Source organism: Sycon ciliatum, chromosome 3 (assembly GCF_964019385.1).
Source record: "Sycon ciliatum chromosome 3, ocSycCili1.1, whole genome shotgun sequence".
Taxonomy (NCBI): domain Eukaryota; kingdom Metazoa; phylum Porifera; class Calcarea; order Leucosolenida; family Sycettidae; genus Sycon; species Sycon ciliatum.
Genome location: NC_088645.1, coordinates 6,709,175 through 6,732,733, shown reverse-complemented (window position 1 = coordinate 6,732,733; position 23,559 = coordinate 6,709,175). Strand labels below are relative to the sequence as shown.

Here is a 23,559-nt window from a genome sequence, read left to right as displayed (position 1 = left end):
GCCAGCCCAACAGAGCACAGGTAAACTGGTCCTTATTGATACAATTGCACACATGAGAGCATCAGAATGTGCGCGTACACGTACTTTGTGATCTTGACAGTGAGCTCGTTTCCCTTGCTGACGGCGTCTCCATTCAAGAATGCTTTCACCACTTCACTCTTGGTCGTGTTGAGCTCATCAACGGTCAGACGAGAATAGAGTAACTCCAGCAAGTAGTAGGAGACAATCTTGGAGACGAGGTGTGAGCGGAACACACTCTCTGTGGTCTAAAGAGTACATGGAACGTGCGCGGTCATGGTGCATGCACGTACACACACACACACACACACAGACACACACACACACGCGCACGCATGTGCGCACGGACGCACACACACACACACACAAAACACACAAACGCATGCACACACGCACGCACGCACCCCCCCCCCCCCAAAACACACAAAAACAAGGAGGAAGAATCACAAACAATACACCAGAGTACAGAGAGGTTGTGCACACGCAACCAATGCATCAGAGTGCAAAGTGTATGTGCATCTACATGTACAGGAATATGTTGCTGTGTAATATTCAACATACCTTGCTGATCTTTGCCTCCAACACTCTCATGATAGCGGCAATGTGCTTGATGAAGAAGTCCTTCACAACTTCCTTGCTGCTTGCTTTCAGCAGTGGCAAGCACATACGCAGGCCAACAGACTGGCGCACGTCCGAGCGGTAGTCGTCTTCCGAGAGGAAAATGTTGAATAAGACGGTGATGGCATCGCACGCCTTTGATGCCGACGTCCTGAACACAAGAGAGACAACAGAGTCAGGAAACAACGAAGAAAAAGGTACCGGCTTGATGTGATGGTATGCCACGAAACGTTGGTGGATGATGAAAGTGAACAGAAGCACATCCACCTATATACCCGTATAGCCCAGTCAAATAGAAACTGGGTCGGAGGGAAACATATTAGCACACGAAGAGACGAAGCCAGTTGAAAATGATTTGAGAAGTAGTGGTACGAAAGGCCTCATCAGATTTTCAACTGGCTTCGTCTCAACATGTGCTAATAGCCCGGTCAGTAGAAAGATGATCCTTTTGGGTCAGAGGTTGACCTTTTTCAAAATGGTCTTTGGCCATGCAGTGAGTGCGTTCGATTATGCACGCGAATCGATTCATGAATCGATTTACGAATCGATTCGCGCTATTCACATCACCCCATGTGAATGGAATGAACGGATTCCGAATCGATTCCAGGGCTCATTACATGAAAATCGAACGACTTGAATGCATGCGAATGGATTCATAAATCGATTCAAGTGTGTAATCGAACGCACTCACTGTGGAATGCTATTCCAATTAGAATATATATGAGATCTTTTCTCCCAAACGAACTCTAACGAAGTTAATTTTTTGGCCGAGTTTTGCAGGTTTAGGCCGGGTTTAGCGTTGACAAATGTATATACACGCTAGTCCAAAATCCACTTTCCTTTGATTTAGAGTATGGTGATGAGGCCTTTTCCACAGCATTGGGGATTTAGTGTTTTAGCCCAGTCCGGCTGGCAACGGCTCTAGTTTTGGTATTATGTCCATGTGTATTATTGGCTGGTCAGCATCTGTGTCTTGCGGTAATGTCACCTGGGTCCTTTTTAGTAGTTCTGGTTACACTGCTTGTGCTGTGGATTGCCTCGTCTGGACTCCTTTTGGTTGGACTCAACCTTTTATGTCTGTGTGTGCCGTACTCAGACTGGCAGTCGTACTCGCGCACGCACATTCACGATCCCGTATTTATGATTGGCTAGCTCACTGCTGTACAGTACCGGTAGCTTCCTTTTCTGGACGTGTTCTAGTCTGCTGCTTATCTTGCCTTTTGCCTTTGGTGCTTTTCCGTTTTAGTGTGTTCTCTGTTCGAAGCGATACAGTTTCGGTTGTATTTATAGTTTCTTGTTCTTCTTCGTATCATGCATGTAGTGTAGTACAATCAAGTAATTCAGTGCTCGTCGAGCCAACACCACATCAAGTCCTAGCCATGAGAGTGTCGATCCTCGCCGAGGTGCATGATCTGTAGCCGTCTAGACATATTTAGGTAGCAGAGGCTGGTTTGTCGTAGTTAGGTTAGTATTCAGTGGTCCTCGCCTGAGAATGGCATCATCAGGGGAATGCCGTTTGGAGCGGGAGATCGAGCTCGTGAAGCTGCGGAAGTCGGCAGCCAAGACACAGTTCACGAATGCAACAGTACAATCCTAGTACATCAGTGTGTTATGACTGACCTCTGTGCAAATGCAGCCAGCGCTTGCTGCACGGCCTCCTCGTGCGCATGCTCCTCTTCACGACCAATTATAGTTACCAACAGCTCCAGTAGCATAACGCTACCGGACTTCACCAGTGCGGATAGGATCTGAAAACGCAAACGGCCGCCGTACCCGCAAACAGCCATACGTGGACATGAGCATAGAGAAACGGACAGTCAACTTTTAGAACAAGTCGCATAGCTAAAAAAAAAAAAAATTCACGGTTCGCGTGAGACTCGGCCAAAGGCCCAGTTTTCCGCATCCGCAGGAACGCCACCACCCTCTTGGATCAAGGCGCAGATGCAGCTCCTAAGCGGTGGGAGGTGAGTAGATCAGACCCACCACAAAGTGGTCAAAGACCGAAATCCCATTCACTGCATCCATGTTTCCCTCGTGCCAGGCCACGAGTTCCCAATTAACTGTGGGTCGCAGCACGGCTGGAAAAAATCCTTCCGCTTCCAAGCAGGACTTGAACCTGGTACCCTCTGTTTCTCAATCATGGTCTTAGACCATCCCACTATGCCTGCCTGTCGCATAGCTAGATATACACTAAATGCAGTTATAACCAAACGCTACATTCAAATTGTAACATGGAAAAATATGGGCACAGGTTATGCGATCGATCACAATGGACCCCCACTTGCCATTTGTACAGATCCACGAAATCCCGTAAAATCCCGTAGACCCGGAAGGGTGTTGAATGTGTGCTATGCATGCGCATTTGACCAATTTTCGCGTCATAATTCAATGACCAGCAATCGCTTTTCCACCTTCTTCACTTTGGTTAGAACTAATGACTAGCTAGATCTTTGTCAGAAAAGTTTTTCGTATGAAATGCCTTCAGGCCCCATTTCTTAGTGGAAATAGCAGAAAACACAATAGGGTCCTGCACATTCAACACCCTTCCGGGTCTACGGGATTCTACAGGATTTCGTGGATCTGTACAAATGGCAAGTGGTCCATTTACAATTTGTTTCCTTGGCTCACCATCTGAGTTCTTAATGCACACCTGAAGAGCCGTCATGAACAACACGGCGAAACGATCGTCGTGTGATACATTCAAATTCACTACCGCAAAAAGGGGATTGAGTAACAGGAGAAGATACAAGAGAGACTCCCCCGATTTACGCTAAGGCCCGTGGAGAATCAATAAATACAACTACAAAAAATAAGTACAAATACCTTGTCAATCGCGGCGATGTACTCGTTGTGTTTCGGCGAGCCCTTTAGATACTCGGACGACGACAGGGGAAAGCACTCTGTGACAAGACGATTCAGACATGTCCTGGGCAGAACACAAACATACACACACACACACACAACGAGTGACCATTATGATGAAAAAGGACCATTTGACCATTCGACTGCAGACTACCCACCTCATGAATAATGACCTCGGGTAGAACAACTCACGCATAACAACTCACGGATAACAACTCACGGATAACAACTCCCGGATAACAACTCACGGATAACAACTCACGGATAACAACTCACGGATAACAACTCACGGATAACAACTCACGGATAACAACTCACGGATAACAACGACGACACAATCTACAGACTTATTTGAAAAAAATCAGATTTTTCATGAAAATGGCGAGGCCAGATGCACGTGGTTGGCCGGGCCATTTTCATGAAAAATCTGATTTTTTTCAAATTAGTCGTATCAACTCAAACCGACTTGTTTCATGGAAAGGGACATGTTTTGAGAGATTCCACAGTTACCATTTGACTGCAGACTTTCACCCTCACGAATTACAGAAACTCATGAATAACAGGAACTCACGAATAACAGCACGTTTCTCATGCAAGATCGACGGTCGCTATTCGCAAGGTCAGCTGTACACGAATATCAGCCCACACACGTATTGATGCAGGTATCCATGCAGATAAAAAAAGCTCAAGACACAACGCTCGGCATGTCTTACTTGAGTTGGGAGACACACCCGCTTTGCTGCAGCGTGGCGAAATGTGACAGCAACTCCAAGAGAGAAGTCTGGGAATGACGACAACAAAATTCAAGAATACCAACGTATGAAAGTAAGAGAATGCATCAAAAGTTAGTTTTGCCTGTTATCCCCCCACCACCACCACACACCCTGCAGTGTACAATGTGGTCAGATATCAAGTTGCAAACAAATAATTTAGAGCAGTGTGCATTCTGGGCGGTCATTAGTCAGGTAAGGGAAAATTTCAGCGGCAAGAAGGCATGAGGCCAACCTCCCCAAAAGCTGAAAATTACAATCATCGAATCATCATTCTCGGATATTGGGGCCCGATCTCTGACCAGCGCCTGCCTGACACGAGCACCCGCATCATTTCAGGGCTTTTGCGTGGATTCTTTTTTTTCAAATTCGGTGAAAATCAGGGCTCGCAAACCACTATGCACATCGGGCAGCATTGCCGAAGATAGAGTACATATTGGTACTGGTACCCATGATGATTCATAATACTCTACTTTCAGAAATTGTAGGTGCTCAATATTTTCGGTATGAGGGCAAAAGGCCAGGTTAGGTGAACAGAAATTTTAGGTACAGAGAAGCAGTTCCCTATTGGATTACTAGTATGTGTGTTAGTGTTTGTTTGGCGTGTTGAAATTTTAGGTATGAACCAGATGCACAGAAAATTTGTGAAATTACAGTACTCTGGTGGACTAGACCCTGGACTGTGCTGTGGATTCATCATACTCTGGTGGACTAGACCCTGGACTGTGCTGTGGATTCATCATACTCTGGTGGACTAGACCATGAACAGTGCTGTGGTACATATACCTTGAATGTCAGTGTCAGTGATTTCTCCGTCAGCAATGATGTGTACATAGAGTACATGTCCTTGAAACCGGCCTTAGTCGGCGACAAGACAGCCTGGATACACGCACACACACACACACACACACACACACACACACACACACACACACACACACACACACACACGCACAAGCACACATGTCCACATGTGGACACATACACGCACGCGCACACACACATCCGTTCATACCCAACATGTGACAGTCGGGGACTGCAGGCAGACACCGGCATGTGTACATGTAGATGGAATGGGGCTGGAAAGCAGTAGTGACATTGGTCATTTACTACACAATACCTCAGTAACACCGTGTGCTCGTCAGCTGGGATCAGGATTACGCTAACAGATGTTGCTCAACATGAATTGCTGGGGCGGATCCAGGGGTGGGGGTTCCGGGGGTTTCCCTAAAATTCGCAATGTACTACTGGAAACCATTATGCATGTACGTGTACTTCCTCCGCGTCATCGAAATTGTCGCAGTTTGACTAGTGACTTGTCACTTGTTACTGACAACTCCATAAGCTAAGCCATTCAAAACTTATTACACAGTATGATAGTCTGAAGACTAGAGTAACGTTCCAGGACAGTTGGACTGAGAGTTTTCATGCAGAGATGAAGTCCTCGTCGTCGCTGATGTCAATGGACGCAAAAATATTGTTCCGAAATATTTCAAGGAAGGTTGAAAGTTGGTCGCGCCTCATCTCAAACGCTTTGACTTTCTCCACAGGACAAGAGCTGCTATGCTTGTCGTCTGTTAGCTCTGGATGATTTCTACTTCACCACCAACGAAGCCTAGTAAGAATACACGATCGTTGCGAGGTCGGTTGATTACCGTCGGCGTAATCACCTCGATCTTGAAATGAACTTTTTTTAGCCGTGGCATGCCCATTTATTTTAGCTGTTTGGTCACAGCTCATGCAGCTCAGGTAAGTGTACTATCGCGTCCAGCGCGCCCTGTTTTTCAGCATCACTGGTATACCGTGGTACGGCACCTGCGCGTGCATCACTAGCGCTAGCACTTCGTGTAGAGTCTACACGGCTCTTGCAGGTACAATCATGTACGAGTCGTACTGAGTGTCTCAGCCAGAGCGACAAATTTTATCGCTGTTGCAGGCATTTAGTTTGCTGACCCCTCGATGTTTCTCCAAGCGCTGCCACTTGTTCCACGAAGTCATTCTCACCCCAGCTAAGGTCAAACAGTGATGAGGCTTGAGTGAATGGCCATAAGCACGAGAAATGTGCAGGCTGCAACGCCTGACTGATCTCCCCCTCCCTCCTCCCTCCTGTAGAGATCTCTGAATCCGCCCCTGAATTGAATTGCGGATCTCACCGCAGCGTCTAGAGACAGCATTCGTCCGAGTAGCACCACTGCCATCTGCCTGGTGTCTGCAGCTCCGTTCTCAGCATTCCACCACTGCTCCAGCTTGCTCCAGTCTCGCAGCAACCAGCCACAGAGATTTGATGAGTGTCTGCAGGCGAGACAATATGAATATGAGTGCAAGGACAGGAAATAATGTTGGTACAGAGAGGGAGAGGGAGAGGTAGAGGTAGAGGGAGAGTGAGAGTGATGTTACGAATTTGTATTACAACTATGATTTACGCATGTCGTTGTATTTGGTTCTTGTCTTGTGGAGTCCAGTGTCTGATGTCATATATGGTCTAAGTGTACGCGCGAGTATGGTGTGATGTGTGACGTTTATGGTATGTGGTGCATGCAAGAGTACGCGTTGTCAGAGTGTGAGGATGTGCTTCCGTCTGTGTGAGAGTGACTGTCAAGTGAATGCTGTACATGCGCAGTGCTAGTTTGGTCTGGGAATGAGAGTCATGTGTGATTCGTCCGTGGTCTGGTTGTCTTGGTCTTGGTCATGTGTTCTGTACGTATTCGTCCCTGATTGGTCGTCTCGAGTTGTCGTCGGCTTATTACTGCATGTTCGTTGTTGTTTCTTGGAGTCTTTTCTGGAGTCTTTTCTGGAGTCTTTTCTGGAGTCTTTTCTGGAGTCTTTTCTGGAGTCTTTTCTGGAGTCTTTTCTGGAGTCTTTTCGAGAGTCTTTTCCCGGGAGTCCTCCCGTTGTCCTTTTTGTCCCTTCACCAAGTTGGTCTCTCTCCTCCTGCGCCCTCGTCATTTCTTGGTATAATATAAGAGTATTGAAGATACAATCAAGAGTTTGCGTTGTTGTGTGGCGGGGGCCAGGGGGAGAAGCATTTCCTTTACAGTGAGAGTGAGAAAGAGGGAGTGGGAGAGGGAGAGAGAGAGAGAGAGAGAGAGAGAGAGAGAGAGAGAGAAAGAGAGAGAGAGAGAGAAAGAGAGAGAGAGAGAGAGAGAGAGAGAGAGATGGAATAGCAGGGGCACATGCGCACTACAAGGTCACACTACACTCTACACACAGCTGAGTGTAATCCAACGCTGGGTACCAGTACTCACTTCTTTCGCAGTGCACGGTTGAGACTGACATGATCCAACACAGCCAGTAGAATACTACCAATCTGATGGCAAACCAAACAAACAATACACACGCAATAGCGGTATTGGGACAGGTGGCCCATAGTTGTTACCCTTTACAGCAGGGCCAGAAGCAATGCAAAAAAGAAAGAAAAAGAAGCCACCACCCGGATTCGAACCGGGGATCTCCTGTTTACTAGACAGGCGCTTTAACCCCTAAGCCATGGCGGCACCCACGGATGTGTTGTATGGAGTTCCTCGACTAACAGTTTTCACCATTTAGTCTTGGGGTGATTTCCCCATCGTAATCCAAAGTCAGTGCACACCGACCAACTAAGGTCCGCGTCAAACCGTGTCTTCGCAGCACGAATACGACCTTTCAACATCATGCATTTCTGGCGACTGCGCTTGGCGGCTTAGAATCTTGCAAGGCACACACCTTGTGGCTTTTGCATCATGTCTCACTACCGGCAAGAGTACATGAAAACCAGAGTGTGCAGCTCGGATGGGTTGCTGTCACGGCGAAATTCCGTGATTACATCATTTTAGTGATGTAGTGCGTACAAACAGGATTCAAGCAGGTCTCTTTCTGCACAACTGCAGCTCAGTTGTACGCACTACGCCATTTCCCGCCTTAGATCTGCACCAAATAAGATGTAATCACGGAATTCCGCCGTGACAGACAGAGACAGCAGAGAAGGCCCCAAGCTGCACACTCTGGTTTTCATGTACTCTTGCTACCGGTACATTCAAGGCAGGTGTTCTCGTTTACCTGACCTTCACTAAAGAGATACCACAATCACTCTCGTCACAACTACATACATGCACATGGGGCGCTGCAAGGCCCGCTTCAATGCGTAGTGTGACTGATTAGGGTCGATTGCCTCAGCTTGTGTAGTCGTGGCACCATGCAGCAGGTACCCAGTGTGACCAAAGGTCCTAAGGTTACCGCCTGCTCATAGAGAGTGAGGGGAAATGCACATGCTATCCTTGCTGACATGCTAGGCAATGAAAAACACCAGCATGCATGGAGTCTCAGTGCAATAGCAGAATATGCAGTGGCCGTAGTCGCATGCTAATTCAGCACTCATTGACCCAGGTCACTTGATAGTTCAGTACTTGCTACTCCAGCACTCGCTAATCCAGAACTCGTTCATCTAGCTCTCGCTAATCCATCGCTCGTTTATCCACCTTTTACATACAAGCCAGCATGAACCATAAACCAGCATGATTTTCAGAAACCCAAACGTCCCTCCCATTCACGCACACCGAGCTGCAAAATAGACTCAGCATTTAGCGCTCTTCCTACTCCAGCCAAAAGTCCACCTAGCGCCTCCCAGATAATGCCAGAGTACCGTAACAAAGGGGTCAGCATATTATACACATCCAAACCAATTTCACAACCTTGAGCAGAATCTCCGGTCATAATTATTACAAAAAGTAGATTTAATATTCCCCACAGAGACTCTCAGAACGGTACGTCGGCAAAAATCAAAACACTGCTGCAATAAAAAAAAGAAGCCACCACCCGGATTCGAACCGGGGATCTCCTGTTTACTAGACAGGCGCTTTAACCCCTAAGCCATGGCGGCATCCACGGATGTGTTGTATGGAATGTCAACACTACAGTAGGAGCAATGATTGTGACAGAGATGCAGACAAACCGGACGTGGCACACCTATCATCAAAAATCCGTACTGTGTTTGTGTCTTTACATGGTGGATGAAGTTGGCTGCTTTTATGTATAAGATATTGCACAGATCGGTCCTTGGGAGAATAATCCAGGGGAGGACTATGAAGAATATTCTCCTCCTGAGCCAGGGGATTATCAGCCCCTGAACCCCTGGCGAGTTGGTCTATCGTTGAATCTAGCGATACCTGCCGACTGACTGGTACTTGACTGACTCATGGTTGTCATAGGGAGACCACGTTCAACTGCCTTCGCCTTCCACCCAGAAAATAAGCAAAAAAGCACCACTGTCTACTTGATATGCTGCAGTGTTTCAGGGAATTCACCCTTCACTAGTGCAAATCTGTGCTCTCGGAGCAAGCGTGAAGTCACAAAATTTTAGCTTCCGGAGGAAGTACATGTAGCTTGCATGCAAAACAATGCCAGCAACTGGCAGTATGCATTAGCACAGATAGCATTTCACCTACACAACGTTTATGGGGTATTCACACGACAGGTACTTGCACGTTTTACAGGGAGTGGCGGACGAGAAAAGTGACTGTGTGGATTCACACAGATGCACTTGACGACAGGCACGTTTGCATTTTTGAATGCTTCACCGACCAGTAGCCATGGGTATTTCAAATTTTCAAAACACACATACGATAATTATCATGCTCTAAAGAGCTGCGTAAAAAATCAAGTCTTGTTTCGCGCTTTTTGGTGTAAATGTACTCATGCACGCCACGATTACCGACCAGTAGCCATGGGTATTTCAAATTTTCAAAACCCACATACGATAATTATCATGCTCTAAAGAGCTGCGTAAAAAATCAAGTCTTGTTTCGCGCTTTTTGGTGTAAATGTACTTGTGCACGCCACGATTATCGTGAAAGTGGACCCCCAGCTCGCTTTCACTTTTCAGCCACTTTCAGGCACTTTTCTTGTTCACAGGTAAAATACCATAGCAACTTTCCGGTGCAAGTGGATTTGCCTGTCGTGTGAATACCCCATTATGGAACGTTAGCAAAAAGCATCACAAATGCACCGCTAAAAAAAGAAAAGAAAAAAGAAGCCACCACCCGGATTCGAACCGGGGATCTCCTGTTTACTAGACAGGCGCTTTAACCCCTAAGCCATGGCGGCACACACGAAAACAGCAGCAGGAACTTTATGCTCTAGCACGACCCGCCGTTCCGTGAATCGTGATCCACCTACTGTGATGATGTCATCCACGGAAAGGAGCACCAGCGCCCGTCCCACGGCCAACTCCTTAAATGCTAATAGCTGTACAGTCAACTTTGCCAATAACGACTGGGGATATAACGACAATTCGCGAATAACGACAGAATCTCCATGCCCAGATCAAAGTCCCTTCTAACTGTAACACATAAAATGAGACTTCGGGTATAAGGACACTTCGCGAATAAGGACACTTTTCTGATGCCCCGCCGAGTGTCGTTACACGCAAAGTTGACTGTACGTGTTCGCCACAGACACTGATGCTCCCTGCGAGGGTTACGTCGAAGTGAGCAACTCATTCCGTCCCCGCTACCTTCCAAACGTCGGCATGACAACCTATAGTAAAAGGAACATTGATCTCATGTACATCGAGCCACGCCACCAGCAGCAACACTTCCACCGGCTGATGTCATGGAGGAACTCAGTGACAGCAAATAAACTCCTTCGGAGAATAAAGCAGCAACTTACAAGTTGGGCCAAGAGTGCAGAACTCCAAGAGTGTGCAACTGCCTTCATAACTTTTTTGTTTTTATTTATTCAGAGTCGAAGAACAAACAAGCAAATTTGCCTAATTTAATACATGATATCGACTAAAAGAAGAATAACTCCTATCCAGTACTGCGACGGCAGAACTTCACATCACGCGACATGGTTCAAATGGTTACGCCGGCAAACAGTGCAAAGTGACCAGAAGAGAGTGGAACCCAAAGCAGGGTTGCGCATAGCTATCATGCACAGGGTGCAAATGATGTGTACGGCTTGGTCACGTGATGTGAAGTTCTTCCGTCGCAAACCTAATACTGTACATGTAGCTGGAGGTGCACACTCTTGGGGGTTATGTACTCTTGGGGGTTATGTACTCTTGGGGTTTATGTACTCTTGGGGTTTATGTACTCTTGGGGGTTATGTACTCTTGGGGGTTAGGGCCTGGTCAGACTGCGGCAAAATCGAAATAATCCTAGGATTATAATCCGAATCTCCATAGTAACTTGCCGCCAGAGCGGCAAAAGCGAGAGTTGACGCTCCAAAAAAAAGCAAGAACGGACCACGCTTTTCCGCTCCAAACAGGATTTGACGCTGATATGCCATTGACGCTGATAATCACTGATTTTTCATCTCGATATCGAGGAGCTAATTGGCCACGGACAACAACAAAACTCATAAGGATGGTTGCAAGGATTGCACTGAAGGTGTTGGCGATCCCCAAGGTGAAGGAATTTGACGTCGTTCGTGGAGATTACCACTTGACGCTCGAAATGAAGTTTGAATTTTCACTCTCCCCACATGTGTAGTGTGATCGCGATACAAATTCTGGACGCTGTTCTTTTTTCGTCAGGCAACCAAAATTTGCCGCAGTCTGACCAGGCCCTTATGTACTCTTGGCTGTGCATAAAACCGCAGCCTCTGAGAATTTTTACGAGCACCTGGTGTCTGGCCAAATCATGGAACGGAAATGCCAAAAAAGAAGAAAAAAAGAAGCCACCACCCGGATTCGAACCGGGGATCTCCTGTTTACTAGACAGGCGCTTTAACCCCTAAGCCATGGCGGCACCCACGGACACATGGATGCAGTACAGGGCACTTGACCAGCTCTCCAACTGGCTCTACACTGAACCACAGCAATTACAATGCGTACACTACCCCAGCTACAATAGTGTAATAGTGATCAACAACAAAAGGTGCCTGCGAAACGTTCATGTAGGACGTATTTTCTGCACAAAGTTCAGCAAACTTAGTTAGCTTGGAACAAAAATCCTACGGACCTTCCTGATGCAGAATGTCCGTCATTCGTGGCGAGTAGAAACAGAAAGAAAATCTTTTCTTCAACTGGAATTGCATTTTCATCTGATCAACTGATCGATGTTCATAATTCAGCTCGTATCAATTCCCCAGTGTAACATCACCACTTCTTGGGATGACGTTATGTTCGCTCAGGATGACACCAGCAGCACACAGCCCTACACCTACATGCATGTGAGTGGTGTCCAGTACATCACACACCACTCCAAAGCACACACACACCAGAAAGACATCATCTGTCCTGGCATGACATCATGATGACATCACAGTGATATCACAATGCCATCACGACTAGGGTTGGCCCGATTCTGCGCGTTTTTTGTGGAAAAATTGAAATGCAAAATGCGGCCAAATCTTATCGAAATGCATATCGTCTTTTTATGCTTTTCTAAAATTTTCTAAAAAATTCAATTTTTTTAGCCAAACCGCGGAAAAAATGCGTTCGTTACCATGACAACAAAATGGTGACGAATTTTTTTGAAGAGTACAACGTTTATAAGTCTTCTTTCATTTGCTCTCCTGTACTAACTGCTGTTGTTGTCTGATGATATACCGCTATGGCTTCCAATCTTACCACCGTAGTTGAAACAGCCGATTCTGATGGCGAGGACTCTGAGGAGGAGGGAGGCGGGAACCGGCCACAACCAGCAGTTCAAGCAACATCTTTGCTCAGCCGTCTGCGTCCACCCTTGTCCTCGGATTTGAGCCGCAGACGTGCCAATACGTCTAAAACGAAAGGAAGGTACAAGCCTCCATCTATCAGCTCAGCCCCCAAACACCGTGGCCCAGAATACCGCATAGCTCAGTTTCCAAATGAGTGCCTGGATGTTCGATCAGGGAGACTGTTCTGCACTGTTTGCAGCCACGAGGTCTCGATGGTGAAGAGCACTCTCAAGACTCACCTGATATCACAGAAGCACAAAGACTCCAAGTCAGCCAACCGCAGTCGGGCAGGCGAGAGGAAGCAAACATTGATCGACGGCAATGCCTACCTGACTGCCAATAAAACCAGCGGGTCGACATTACCAGATGACGTGCTTGTCTTTCGTCTCCAGGTGCTCAAAACGTTCATGAGTGGCGGTGTACCAATCAGTAAGATTGATCACTTCATAAGTCTATTGGAGGAGGGTGGCCAGCGCCTCACAGGTCGTCAACATCTTGCAGACTTTGTGCCGCTTATCCGTGACAAGGAGAGAGAGCTAGTCAAGAGATTCATATCTGGCCATCCGATTTCCATCACCTTTGACGGCACAACTACCACTGCCGAGGCTATGGCTATCATTTTCCGCTTTGTGGATGACAACTTCAACGTGCAGCAGCGACTGGCAGCGCTAAAGTTAGCCGGCTGTGCAATGTCTGGAGAGCAGGTTGCGCACACTTTGCTGAGCGTTCTCTCTTTGACCTATAGCGTGCAGCCTCATGACCTCATTGCAAGCATGAGGGATCGTGCATCAGTGAACGATTGTGCAGTGAGGACTATAAAAGCTTTGTACACCAACATAATGGATGTCGGGTGTTTTCTCACACCCTGGACCACGTTGGTGACAAGATCAGTGCTGACGATGCCAAGCTGTTCACCAGCATGTGGGTGCAGCTCTTTGCGCACAGTCCCAAATGCAGGCTCGAGTGGAAGGCTAGAGCAAATGTCTCCGTCCGATCATACAGCAAAACTCGATGGTGGAGCAAGTGGCAAGTCATGGAACAGCTCCATGATCTGTTCGGTGATGTTGTGGAGTTTCTTCTTGCTACCCCTCAGTCTGATTCCTCAGTGACCCGGCGGAGACTGAAAGAAAAGGTTCAAGGTCTTGAATCAAGGGCCCGGCTCCAGATGCAACTCGCTGTTGTTGTTAAATTTGGCAGGCCTTTTGCCGATTCCACTTACCGCGTCGAGGGAGATGGTGCCTTGTGTGTACAGGCCTACCAAGGGCTAACGGCATTGTCTCTCTTTGTCAATGCAAATCCTCTTAACCTGCCGTCAACATCTGCTGTTGCAAGAGGTCTCGCTGCTGGCAATGGAAACCATGAGACTACCTGGATGGACTTTGCTCTCCAGTGTCCCTACCTTCTGCAATTGAGTATTTCAACAACAAGTTCGGTGAAGGTGGTTCCCATTACAGCTGCCTCCAAGCATTTAAGGCATGTCGACTATTCGACCCCGTCTCACTGGATGCAATTCGCCCAACCGCAGAGGACGTTGCAGCAATCGCAGCATTCCCGTTCGTCACCCCTACTGATGTAGCCGGCATGCAGGCCGAGCTGCCAAATGTCCTCGCTGCTTGTGAAGATGTCACCCGAGTAAGCATCTGCAAGTGGTGGAAGGCCCATGAAGGCACGTTCCCGATATGGACGGCTGTACTCAAGAAGTGTCTCCTTGTCCAGCCAAGTTCCGCGGCAGCACAGCGTGTGTTGTCCTTGCTGGAAAATTCGTTCAGCAAAAACCAGGCGAAGGCACTGGAGGACTACATCGAGGGATCACTAATGCTACAATACAACCATAAGTCAGACGCTGAAGATGTCGAGCTGATGGATGTGTAGCTACATGTGGTCCACACTTCCTCAGAGTTGCTGTGCGCATCTGAGAAGACTTTCCTTCTCCTTCGAATTTGTGATTGTGGTTTGAGACACGTATGATGCATTTACACTCGAATCTCCGGACAGCTAGCTGTTTCGACCTGTTAGGTCTCGACAGCGTTTACATGTAGGTCACATCATCTCGAAAACTCATGCCAATGATAACATGTATTAAACGTTATGTTCTATTCTGGCAGCTTTTGTGGTATGTTTGCAAGGTTAGTGTGTTGCCTTTGTGATCAGAGTTTCTTTCTACTACCTGTATACTGGGTGCCCTGCCTGATCCAGTGTCTCCTCATGCGTATTCTGCTTCGATTTTGCTTCTGCTTCTATTTTGCTTCTGCGCTTTGGTCTACTTGATGGAAACAGTGAAGAATTTGGCTTGGATTGATGTGTGCCAATGGGGATTAGCCAGGAAAACCGCCCTTTTCTGGGTCGAAACCGTGCAGAAACAGGCAAAATTCGAAAATGCAAAAGTGGGGTAGATTTACCCCAAAATGCAAAAAAAATGAAAACAGAATCTGGACATCCCTAATCAGGACTCACCAGAATGGGGTAGTCCGCTGCCTTTGTCATTAGAAGAGGTATGAGGGTCTTTGCCTGCTCGGTGAAGTGTGTACATAGTGTAGTGGAGAAAGTCTGCAGAAACACCATGCTCTTGCGTGTGACGCTCTCTGCAGTAACCCAAACACGCACGCACACGGCCAGACACACACAAACACACGCACGTACGCATACACGTACACAGACAGAGGGAACACACATGCAGATTGCCAGTGCTCAATTTCATCCCTGGGTACCTTGGGTGCCCAGTGCACCTGTTGCATTTTTACTTTGTCTCCTTGCTGAAACCAACAGATAGGCCAGCAACATGGCACTTCACACCCACTACAGTGCATTCAGAAAAAGATGGGCCCTGGCTCTCGCGAGCTCCCGTATTTGGTGATTTTTCGTGATTTCATTGTACACAGTGCAGTGCTGCGAAATTTGAACTTTGAAAAAGAGTCCAAAATGGGTACCTGAACTGGGGTTCGAACCCCACAATGCACTGTTGCAGGCAGGGTCAAACGGCCTGGATTTTGATGGTTTTTTCCAATTCAATGCTTCTGGGGCAAAACCTGGCCGATATCCTATTCTTGTTATGGCTTGCTTTTTGGACAAATAGACTCCAGAAACATAATTGGAAGAGGATTCCATAGGGGATTGCAGAAAAAAATTCTAAAAAAACTCAAAGTTTGACCCATTTATGGCCAAAAGCTAGAAGTCCATCTTTTTCTGAATGGACTGTACAATACACCACCATCAGTCCCCAGGACACACACACAGACACACAGACACACGCGCATACACACACACACACACACACGCTTGCACCATTTGACCATTTGACGCCCATCGCCAGAGGCGATGATAGCGATGCTACAGCAGAAGCCATAGCAGCTTGTGCTGGGATTGCACCATTCAACAGCTTGCAAGGCTGAAGAATTGACCGCCACTATTCAGCCTGGTCTACACCACACAGCTATGAAGTGGTGTTTTTCTGGTCAGTGAATCCCTACTTATTGGTCTTTTTCATTTTTTTCCCGCACATACACCACACCACATACTCTGGCATGCACTGGCTGTTGGTAACCACCCAGGAGAATGAAAGAAAAGTCAGGAAGAGTGTGAGAAAGAGAAGAAAGACGTGTATGACCATAATTGTCGGGAATCGAATCCGCAACCTCTCGATCGGAAATCGCTGCACACACCACTGCACCATATGGGACACACACTTGCACACAGACACACATGGACACACATGCACCCCCCCCCCCCCACACACACACACACTGAGACACAGACACAGAGAAGAGCACATACCTGCTGGTCCAGTCGTCAACGTGGCCAATAAATCACCCGTATCCAAGCCCAGCACAAACACAAGATGGAGAATGTTGTTACACAGGGACTTGGAAAGCGGAGAGAGATGATGACCTCCACTTGTTGACGCTGAGTCGTCCATACCACCGATATCAATACCGACAGGTGTAACTGTCTGCATGTAGATAAAAATAAATTCAAGCAGGTCTCTTTCTGCACAACTGAAGCTCAGTTGTACGCACTACGCCACATCCCGCCTCGGGTCTGCACCAGATATGATGTTCTAGTTATCCCGGAATTTCGCCGTGACAGACACCCATGCAGGAAAAGTCAGAAGCTGTACACTCTGGGTTTCATGTACTCTTGATGAAACATACATGATGGTTCTGTGCCGTATTCAGTAAAAAAACAAAAAAAACACAAAAAAAAACATAAAATACAGAGCGAGATAGTGGTAGCAACTTCGGCAAGTGGCAAGTGTAAAGTCAAGTCAGCGGAAAAGTGTGAGATCTGGTGTGCATGGGGAGCAAACACCTTTCCAGCTCCGGTGTGGGGAGCAAACACCTTTCCAATAAAACCCAGAACTCAAATCAGACATGAAATTATCTCTTTCCTGTCCCCCTTCTCCACCCCTTCCTTTCTCTCCCTCCTTACCTTCATGACAAGCAGCAGAAGATCTAGAGCTAGCTGGGAGACGTCAGAAGTTACACCCTGCACCACGGGCAGCAACAGCAGCAGCAGCAGCAGCAGCAGCAGTAGGGGCGAATACGGACACCACACACACACACACACACACACACACACAGACGCACACACACACACACACACACACACACACACACACACACACACACACACACACACACACACACACACACACACACACACACACACACACACACACACACACACACACACACACACACACACACACACACACACACACACACACACACACACACACACACACACACACACACACACACACACACACACACACACACACACACACACACACACACACACACACACACACACACACACACACACACACACACACACACACACACACACACACACACACACACACACACACACACACACACACACACACACACACACACACACACACACACACACACACACACACACACACACACACACACACACACACACACACACACACACACACACACACACACACACACACACACACACACACACACACACACACACACACACACACACACACACACACACACACACACACACACACACACACACACACACACACACACACACACACACACACATACAAGCACACACACACACACACACACACACACACACACACACACACACACACACACACACATACAAGCACACACACACACACACACACACACACACACACACACACACACACACACACACACACACACACACACACACACACACATACAAGCACACACACACACACACACACACACACACACACACACACACACACACACACACACACACACACACACACACACACACACACACACACACACACACACATACAAGCACACACACACACACACACACACACACACACACACACACACACACACACACACACACACACACACACACACACACACACACACACACACACACACACACACACACACACACACACACACACACACACACACACACATACAAGCACACACACACACACACACACACACACACACACACACACACACACACACACACACACACACACACACACACACATACAAGCACACACACACACACACACAATTTTGATTGCACACACCCTCGAAATCCACTGGAATCAAATTGCCATGCAAACGTCTCTTGTGAAACACAATCATCGGATACAGTAACTGATGAAAAGATCAAATACAGGCACACCTCCTTAGGACAAATACCAAATAAGCAATGCATATCGTTCATACCGTATGCAAGTACACAGTGACCACACAGTGAGCACACAGTGAGCACACAGTGAGCACACAGCGAGCACACAGCGAGCACACAGCGAGCACACAGTGAGCACACAGTGAGCACACAGTGAGCACACAGCGAGCACACAGCGAGCACACAGTGAGCACACAGTGAGCACACAGTGAGCACACAGTGAACACACAGTGAGCACACAGTGAGCACACAGTGAGCACACAGTGAACACACAGTGAGCACACAGTGAGCACACAGTGAGCACACAGTGAGCACACAGTGAGCACACAGTGAGCTGGCCATAAGGGTAACAAACACAAGTTATTGTGCACCTGAAGTTTATCCTATCACAGGCTATCAGTGTTCTCCCTAACAAGGCTGCACTGAACATCAATCAAAGCGAGTGTAGGTCAACACTGGCAAGTTACCTTTCCAGATAAGAGTGCGTCTTCTAGCAAGCCAGCTTCAAACAGCTGCCGATAGCCGGTGATCAGGCAGTTCAGATGAGAGTGGTCGAGGCTATGATCGGAGTTCAGATCGGCTGTGAGCACTTGCGAGGATATGTCCAAACGTCTGTGTACAGTGGGACAGTGGTACAGTGGGAACATGCACACATGCAGACACATGCACAAATAAGCAACCAGATGCCAGTAGGTGCAAACGAACAAACAGACACACACACACACACACACACACACACACACACACACACACACACACACACACACACACACACACACACACACATACACACACAAACATGCATGCACACACACACACACACACACACACACACACACACACACACACACACACACACACACACACACACACACACACACACACACACACACACACACACATGCATAATCGGTTGCCTACGGCTAAGTTGGACTTCTATGCCTGCATGTAATATGAATGCGAGTGTTAGAGCACATGCACCGAACATGTGTGCGTACGTGCGTGCATGCGTGCGTGCGTGTATGCGTGTGTGCGTGCATGTGTGTGCGCGCGTGTGTGTGTTTGTGTGCAATTCATCAGCCTTGCAAGCTGTTGAATGGTGTAATCCCAGCACGAGTTGCTATGTCTAACATAGCTGTTCGCTATCATTGTTTCTGCGATGGGCATGTCTGAGTGTGAGTGTGCGCACGGCATGTGTATGTGTCTGAGTGTGAGTGTGCGCACGGCATGTGTATGGGTCTGTGTGTGAGTGTGCGCACGGCATGTGTATGGGTCTGAGTGTGAGTGTGCGCACGGCATGTGTATGGGTCTGAGTGTGAGTGTGCGCACGGCATGTGTATGGGTCTGAGTGTGATTGTGTGCACGGCATGTGTATGGGTCTGTGTGTGCATGTGCATGTGCAGGCATGCATACAAAAAGAGAGCAAAGCGTCACAAGCTCAAGTTTGGAGCACATACCGTGTCGCCAGCAGCTTCCCCATTGTCCGCGTCATCAGTGTGCGCTTCTCACGTGGCAAGTGTCGTGCCATCAGCGTACACAGTTGTGTAGTCTGCAATAGGATAGGTACCGGTAAGCAGGGGCAGGCATGATTGAAGAGACAAACACACATGCTACCAAATATGTGGAAACTCCGCGTTTGTGTGTGTGGCATCAAACACTGACCTGCCTCGCTGATAATGACCATCAAGGTTCCTCAACTCAACACCCAACACAGTCTCTTCGCTGCATACGTCACTAACTAAAATTAACGTGCTCATCAAATGTTTGCGCATGGCCTATGATCATGGTGAAACCAGTTTACATGTTGAGTGTTGGATTGAGCAACCCTGACGTGTAAATGGCTGCAATGGAGTCTGCGCGCACTTAGAAAAGATATTCTGCTCTCGTTACTTGGCTTGTACGTTGGAAAACAACGCGAGTGACCAGCGCCTCATGTCGAAATTTGGAGGTTTACGCAAATTTGTCAACCTCTCTAATGACCATCCTTTTTCAACTCCATCATTTACTTTGGCGAGTACTGAAAACACGGAATAATATACGGAAATGAAGGTAACTACCAACAACAATGCATGGAGACAACAGCCCAGCTCTGTAGAAAGACAGGGTTTCTGTGCACTCCGGGGCTGTTGACAGACAGGTAGATCCGACGGAGCAATGGCTACGGCCATTGCCTTCACATTTCCTTCTTTGACAACCAACACGCACATCACTAGTTTCTAGACTCTGTCTCATTCATCATTTCGTGGGAACTGTGTCAATACGCCCTGTGAGAAGGCAGATAATGTCTGCGCCGATGGTGAAGTAAAATAAAGCTAATCAAAACAAACAAACATACATACAAACACACATATTGCCATCGCTACTATTTCAGCAAGCAGCTAAACTTTGATCTCTCTTTATCCGATCCCCGTGCCTGTAATTCTTTTTCTCTTATTGGCCACAGGCCATCGTGAGAATAAAAGATTTCAAACACAAACAGACAAACAGACAAACATACAAACACACAAACATACACACAAACAAACAAACATTCCACCCTCACCTCCTCGGGCAGCTGGTTGACAATCTCAATATCCGACATGTCGAATCCGACTGAGTTTGGTTGCAACACACAACGTGCCGTCAGCTCAAACAGCTCGGTGCACCAGACGCTGGAGGGTAGCGTCTGCCAAGGAGTGTGCGAGTGCGTGTGCGAGTGAGTGCAGGCGTGAGTGAGTGTGTGTGCGAGTGCACAAGTGAGTGAGTGTGCGAGTGAGGGTGAGAGTAAGTAAGTGAGTGAGTGAGTGAGGGAGTGGGAGCGTATTTGTGTTTGCGCGTGAGTATGAGCGTGCACGGGCACGTAATTGTGCATGAGAGTGTACACAGGAGTACGAGCATTCAAGTTGTGTATGAATGCATGAGTGCATGAGTTATCAAAGACAAGACAGACAGAACACACCGTCATACATATGGCAGTTTGCAGTAACTCAAAAGACTATTCTATGACCACTCAAAGGTACTCTCACCACAGTGGAGACTAGAACAGTCACCACAGTAGAGACTAGAACATAAACATCATTCACTAATCAGTGTCTGCTCTAGGATACCGTATTTTACCGGTTGTAAGTCGACCCCGGTTTAATATACTTCCTCCGTATACAAAAACTTCGTGACTTTTTTTTGAAAGCTGCGCACAGCTCTGGAATTGTTCCGTTTGACTCGGAATAACACTCGTGGCATTGTCTAACCTGTTTACAAGCTATATACAAAGAAAAAAGCAACTCAGACGAATGAGATTGAGTTTTTTCAGTCTTCGTCGCTCATGTCATTGTCACCTGACGACGCTGACTCCGCATCGCCAACAGTCGCCGCTTCCGCTCGCATTTCGTTCAGATTCTTGTCACCTGCAGTGATGATCCGACTCTGGACTTTTGACTACGTCCTCTTTATCTCTAGACTAGAGCTGTGTACGAATCTGTGTCGACTATATTCAGTTGTTCCAACCCGCGACCTCCATTCTGCCGTGAAACGAGTCGTACAAGCACATCCACACGCTTCGCATTTTCTCGCCAGGATAATCCTCCCAAGCATTCTACAATGGCTTCGAGGAGGTCCCTGCGATTCCCCTTGGCGACAAAGGAGACGTCTGACTGGAGAGAGGCGAAGAAAGCCAGGCCATCGACATTCTAATCCTGAGTCTGCGCTAGTTGCACGACGACTGAAATGTTTCATCTTGCCGTGCGAGCGAAACAAATCTATGTTCTCACGCTGCGCACCGCAAGAACGAGCCTGGCCAGTTTCAGGGCAGCGAGTGCCGCGTGACTCCGTGTTCTAGCCACGAGCTACACTTCGTCACTGTGTCAGTTTCGAGCTAGTATAAGTAGTAAGTGTTAGTTTTTTTCATTTGACTCTTGAGTTTCTGTCGGCAACGTCCTCACACGCATGGCGTCCGTGGAGAATCTGTTCGGGATCAACCAAACTAACCTCGACATGGACGTGGGTTGTCGATGACAGCCTTTGGCGCCGTTCGTCGAGCAGGTTCTTGCTCAAAAACACCGTTCAAAAAAAGTCACGAAGTTTTTGTATACGGAGGAAGTAGGTCGACCCCCGTATCCGGAGGTCTCAATTCTGCGTTTTAAAGTTTTCACCCAACGAAGCACTACCAACCACGCCCTGCTACTAACACATCAACAAACTAACACATCAACAAATCATGTAAACATTCCTTATTGGAGGGTATAAAGTCCCAATCCTTGAAAAAGGCCAATAAACTGGCAAACATGTGTACACATGGTGCACTCATGCATGCAGGGTAGGTCATTTTTTGTAAGACTCTGATAGTTCCCGGTTATAAGTCGAATCCCGGTTGTAAGTCGACCCCCACCCTTTCTCCTTCTATTTTTAGTCGTAGAAGGTCGACTTACAACCGGAAAAATACGGTACTGGGTCAGCCTGGTACTGCAGTAGGTACTGGTTCTGACGACGTCGCCTGACAGCACGATAGTACCCAGCCAATACTACAGTTCCACTTGGTGAAATCCGACCCAGAGTGCATATTTGGCGCCCCTCATTTTGGACGGCCCTTGATGCCCTGGAAGTGGCACGAATGCGGCTGCACATATACATGTACAAATACTATAAGGCCATCATTTTTTATAGCTATGTTTCGCGTCGTCCGCACGCATACGTTTTGATTTTTTTTGGAAAAAAATAAAAAAATCGAACATGCACAGTGAATGTACGATCGTGCGAGTCATAAATGTGGACTGGTTGCATACGGCGAAGCTGGGATTCAGAAATGGCCTCTACTAGGCTCTAGGCCAGCATTGGTAAATCGTTTGTTCGGCATCTGGGAGCAATATTCTATGAGCTTACACCAGACCGCATTGATCGCCTCAAGCTGAGAGGATGCGTCGTTCCGGAGCTCTTTGCACCGCTGCTGAAGTCTGAGCACAATAATCCAGCGAAGCAT

General features: G+C 47.5%; 1 protein-coding gene and 4 non-coding genes across 5 annotated transcripts in view; all 5 read right to left on the bottom strand.

Moving 5' to 3' along the window:
* The window catches only part of LOC135811291 (DNA-dependent protein kinase catalytic subunit-like), a 174,372-nt gene that overhangs the window by 88,603 nt on the left and 62,210 nt on the right, over positions 1 to 23,559 (bottom strand). Inside the window, exons 37-50 of the mRNA XM_065324508.1 lie at positions 21,151 to 21,273; positions 20,066 to 20,157; positions 19,076 to 19,220; positions 17,331 to 17,387; positions 16,677 to 16,851; positions 15,360 to 15,487; positions 7,514 to 7,575; positions 6,422 to 6,560; positions 5,055 to 5,147; positions 4,212 to 4,279; positions 3,460 to 3,562; positions 2,257 to 2,384; positions 580 to 787; positions 85 to 266 (exon numbers count right to left, since the gene is read on the bottom strand). Of these exons, the coding sequence (XP_065180580.1) occupies positions 85 to 266; positions 580 to 787; positions 2,257 to 2,384; positions 3,460 to 3,562; positions 4,212 to 4,279; positions 5,055 to 5,147; positions 6,422 to 6,560; positions 7,514 to 7,575; positions 15,360 to 15,487; positions 16,677 to 16,851; positions 17,331 to 17,387; positions 19,076 to 19,220; positions 20,066 to 20,157; positions 21,151 to 21,273 (1,703 nt within the window). The remainder of the gene's footprint in view (positions 1 to 84; positions 267 to 579; positions 788 to 2,256; positions 2,385 to 3,459; positions 3,563 to 4,211; positions 4,280 to 5,054; positions 5,148 to 6,421; positions 6,561 to 7,513; positions 7,576 to 15,359; positions 15,488 to 16,676; positions 16,852 to 17,330; positions 17,388 to 19,075; positions 19,221 to 20,065; positions 20,158 to 21,150; positions 21,274 to 23,559) is intronic.
* Positions 7,690 to 7,762, bottom strand: Trnat-agu (transfer RNA threonine (anticodon AGU)). Its single transcript has one exon. It is a non-coding gene; the product is annotated as a tRNA-Thr (tRNA).
* Trnat-agu (transfer RNA threonine (anticodon AGU)) lies at positions 9,051 to 9,123 on the bottom strand. The gene has a single exon. It is a non-coding gene; the product is annotated as a tRNA-Thr (tRNA).
* Trnat-agu (transfer RNA threonine (anticodon AGU)) lies at positions 10,274 to 10,346 on the bottom strand. Its single transcript has one exon. It is a non-coding gene; the product is annotated as a tRNA-Thr (tRNA).
* Trnat-agu (transfer RNA threonine (anticodon AGU)) lies at positions 11,920 to 11,992 on the bottom strand. The gene has a single exon. It is a non-coding gene; the product is annotated as a tRNA-Thr (tRNA).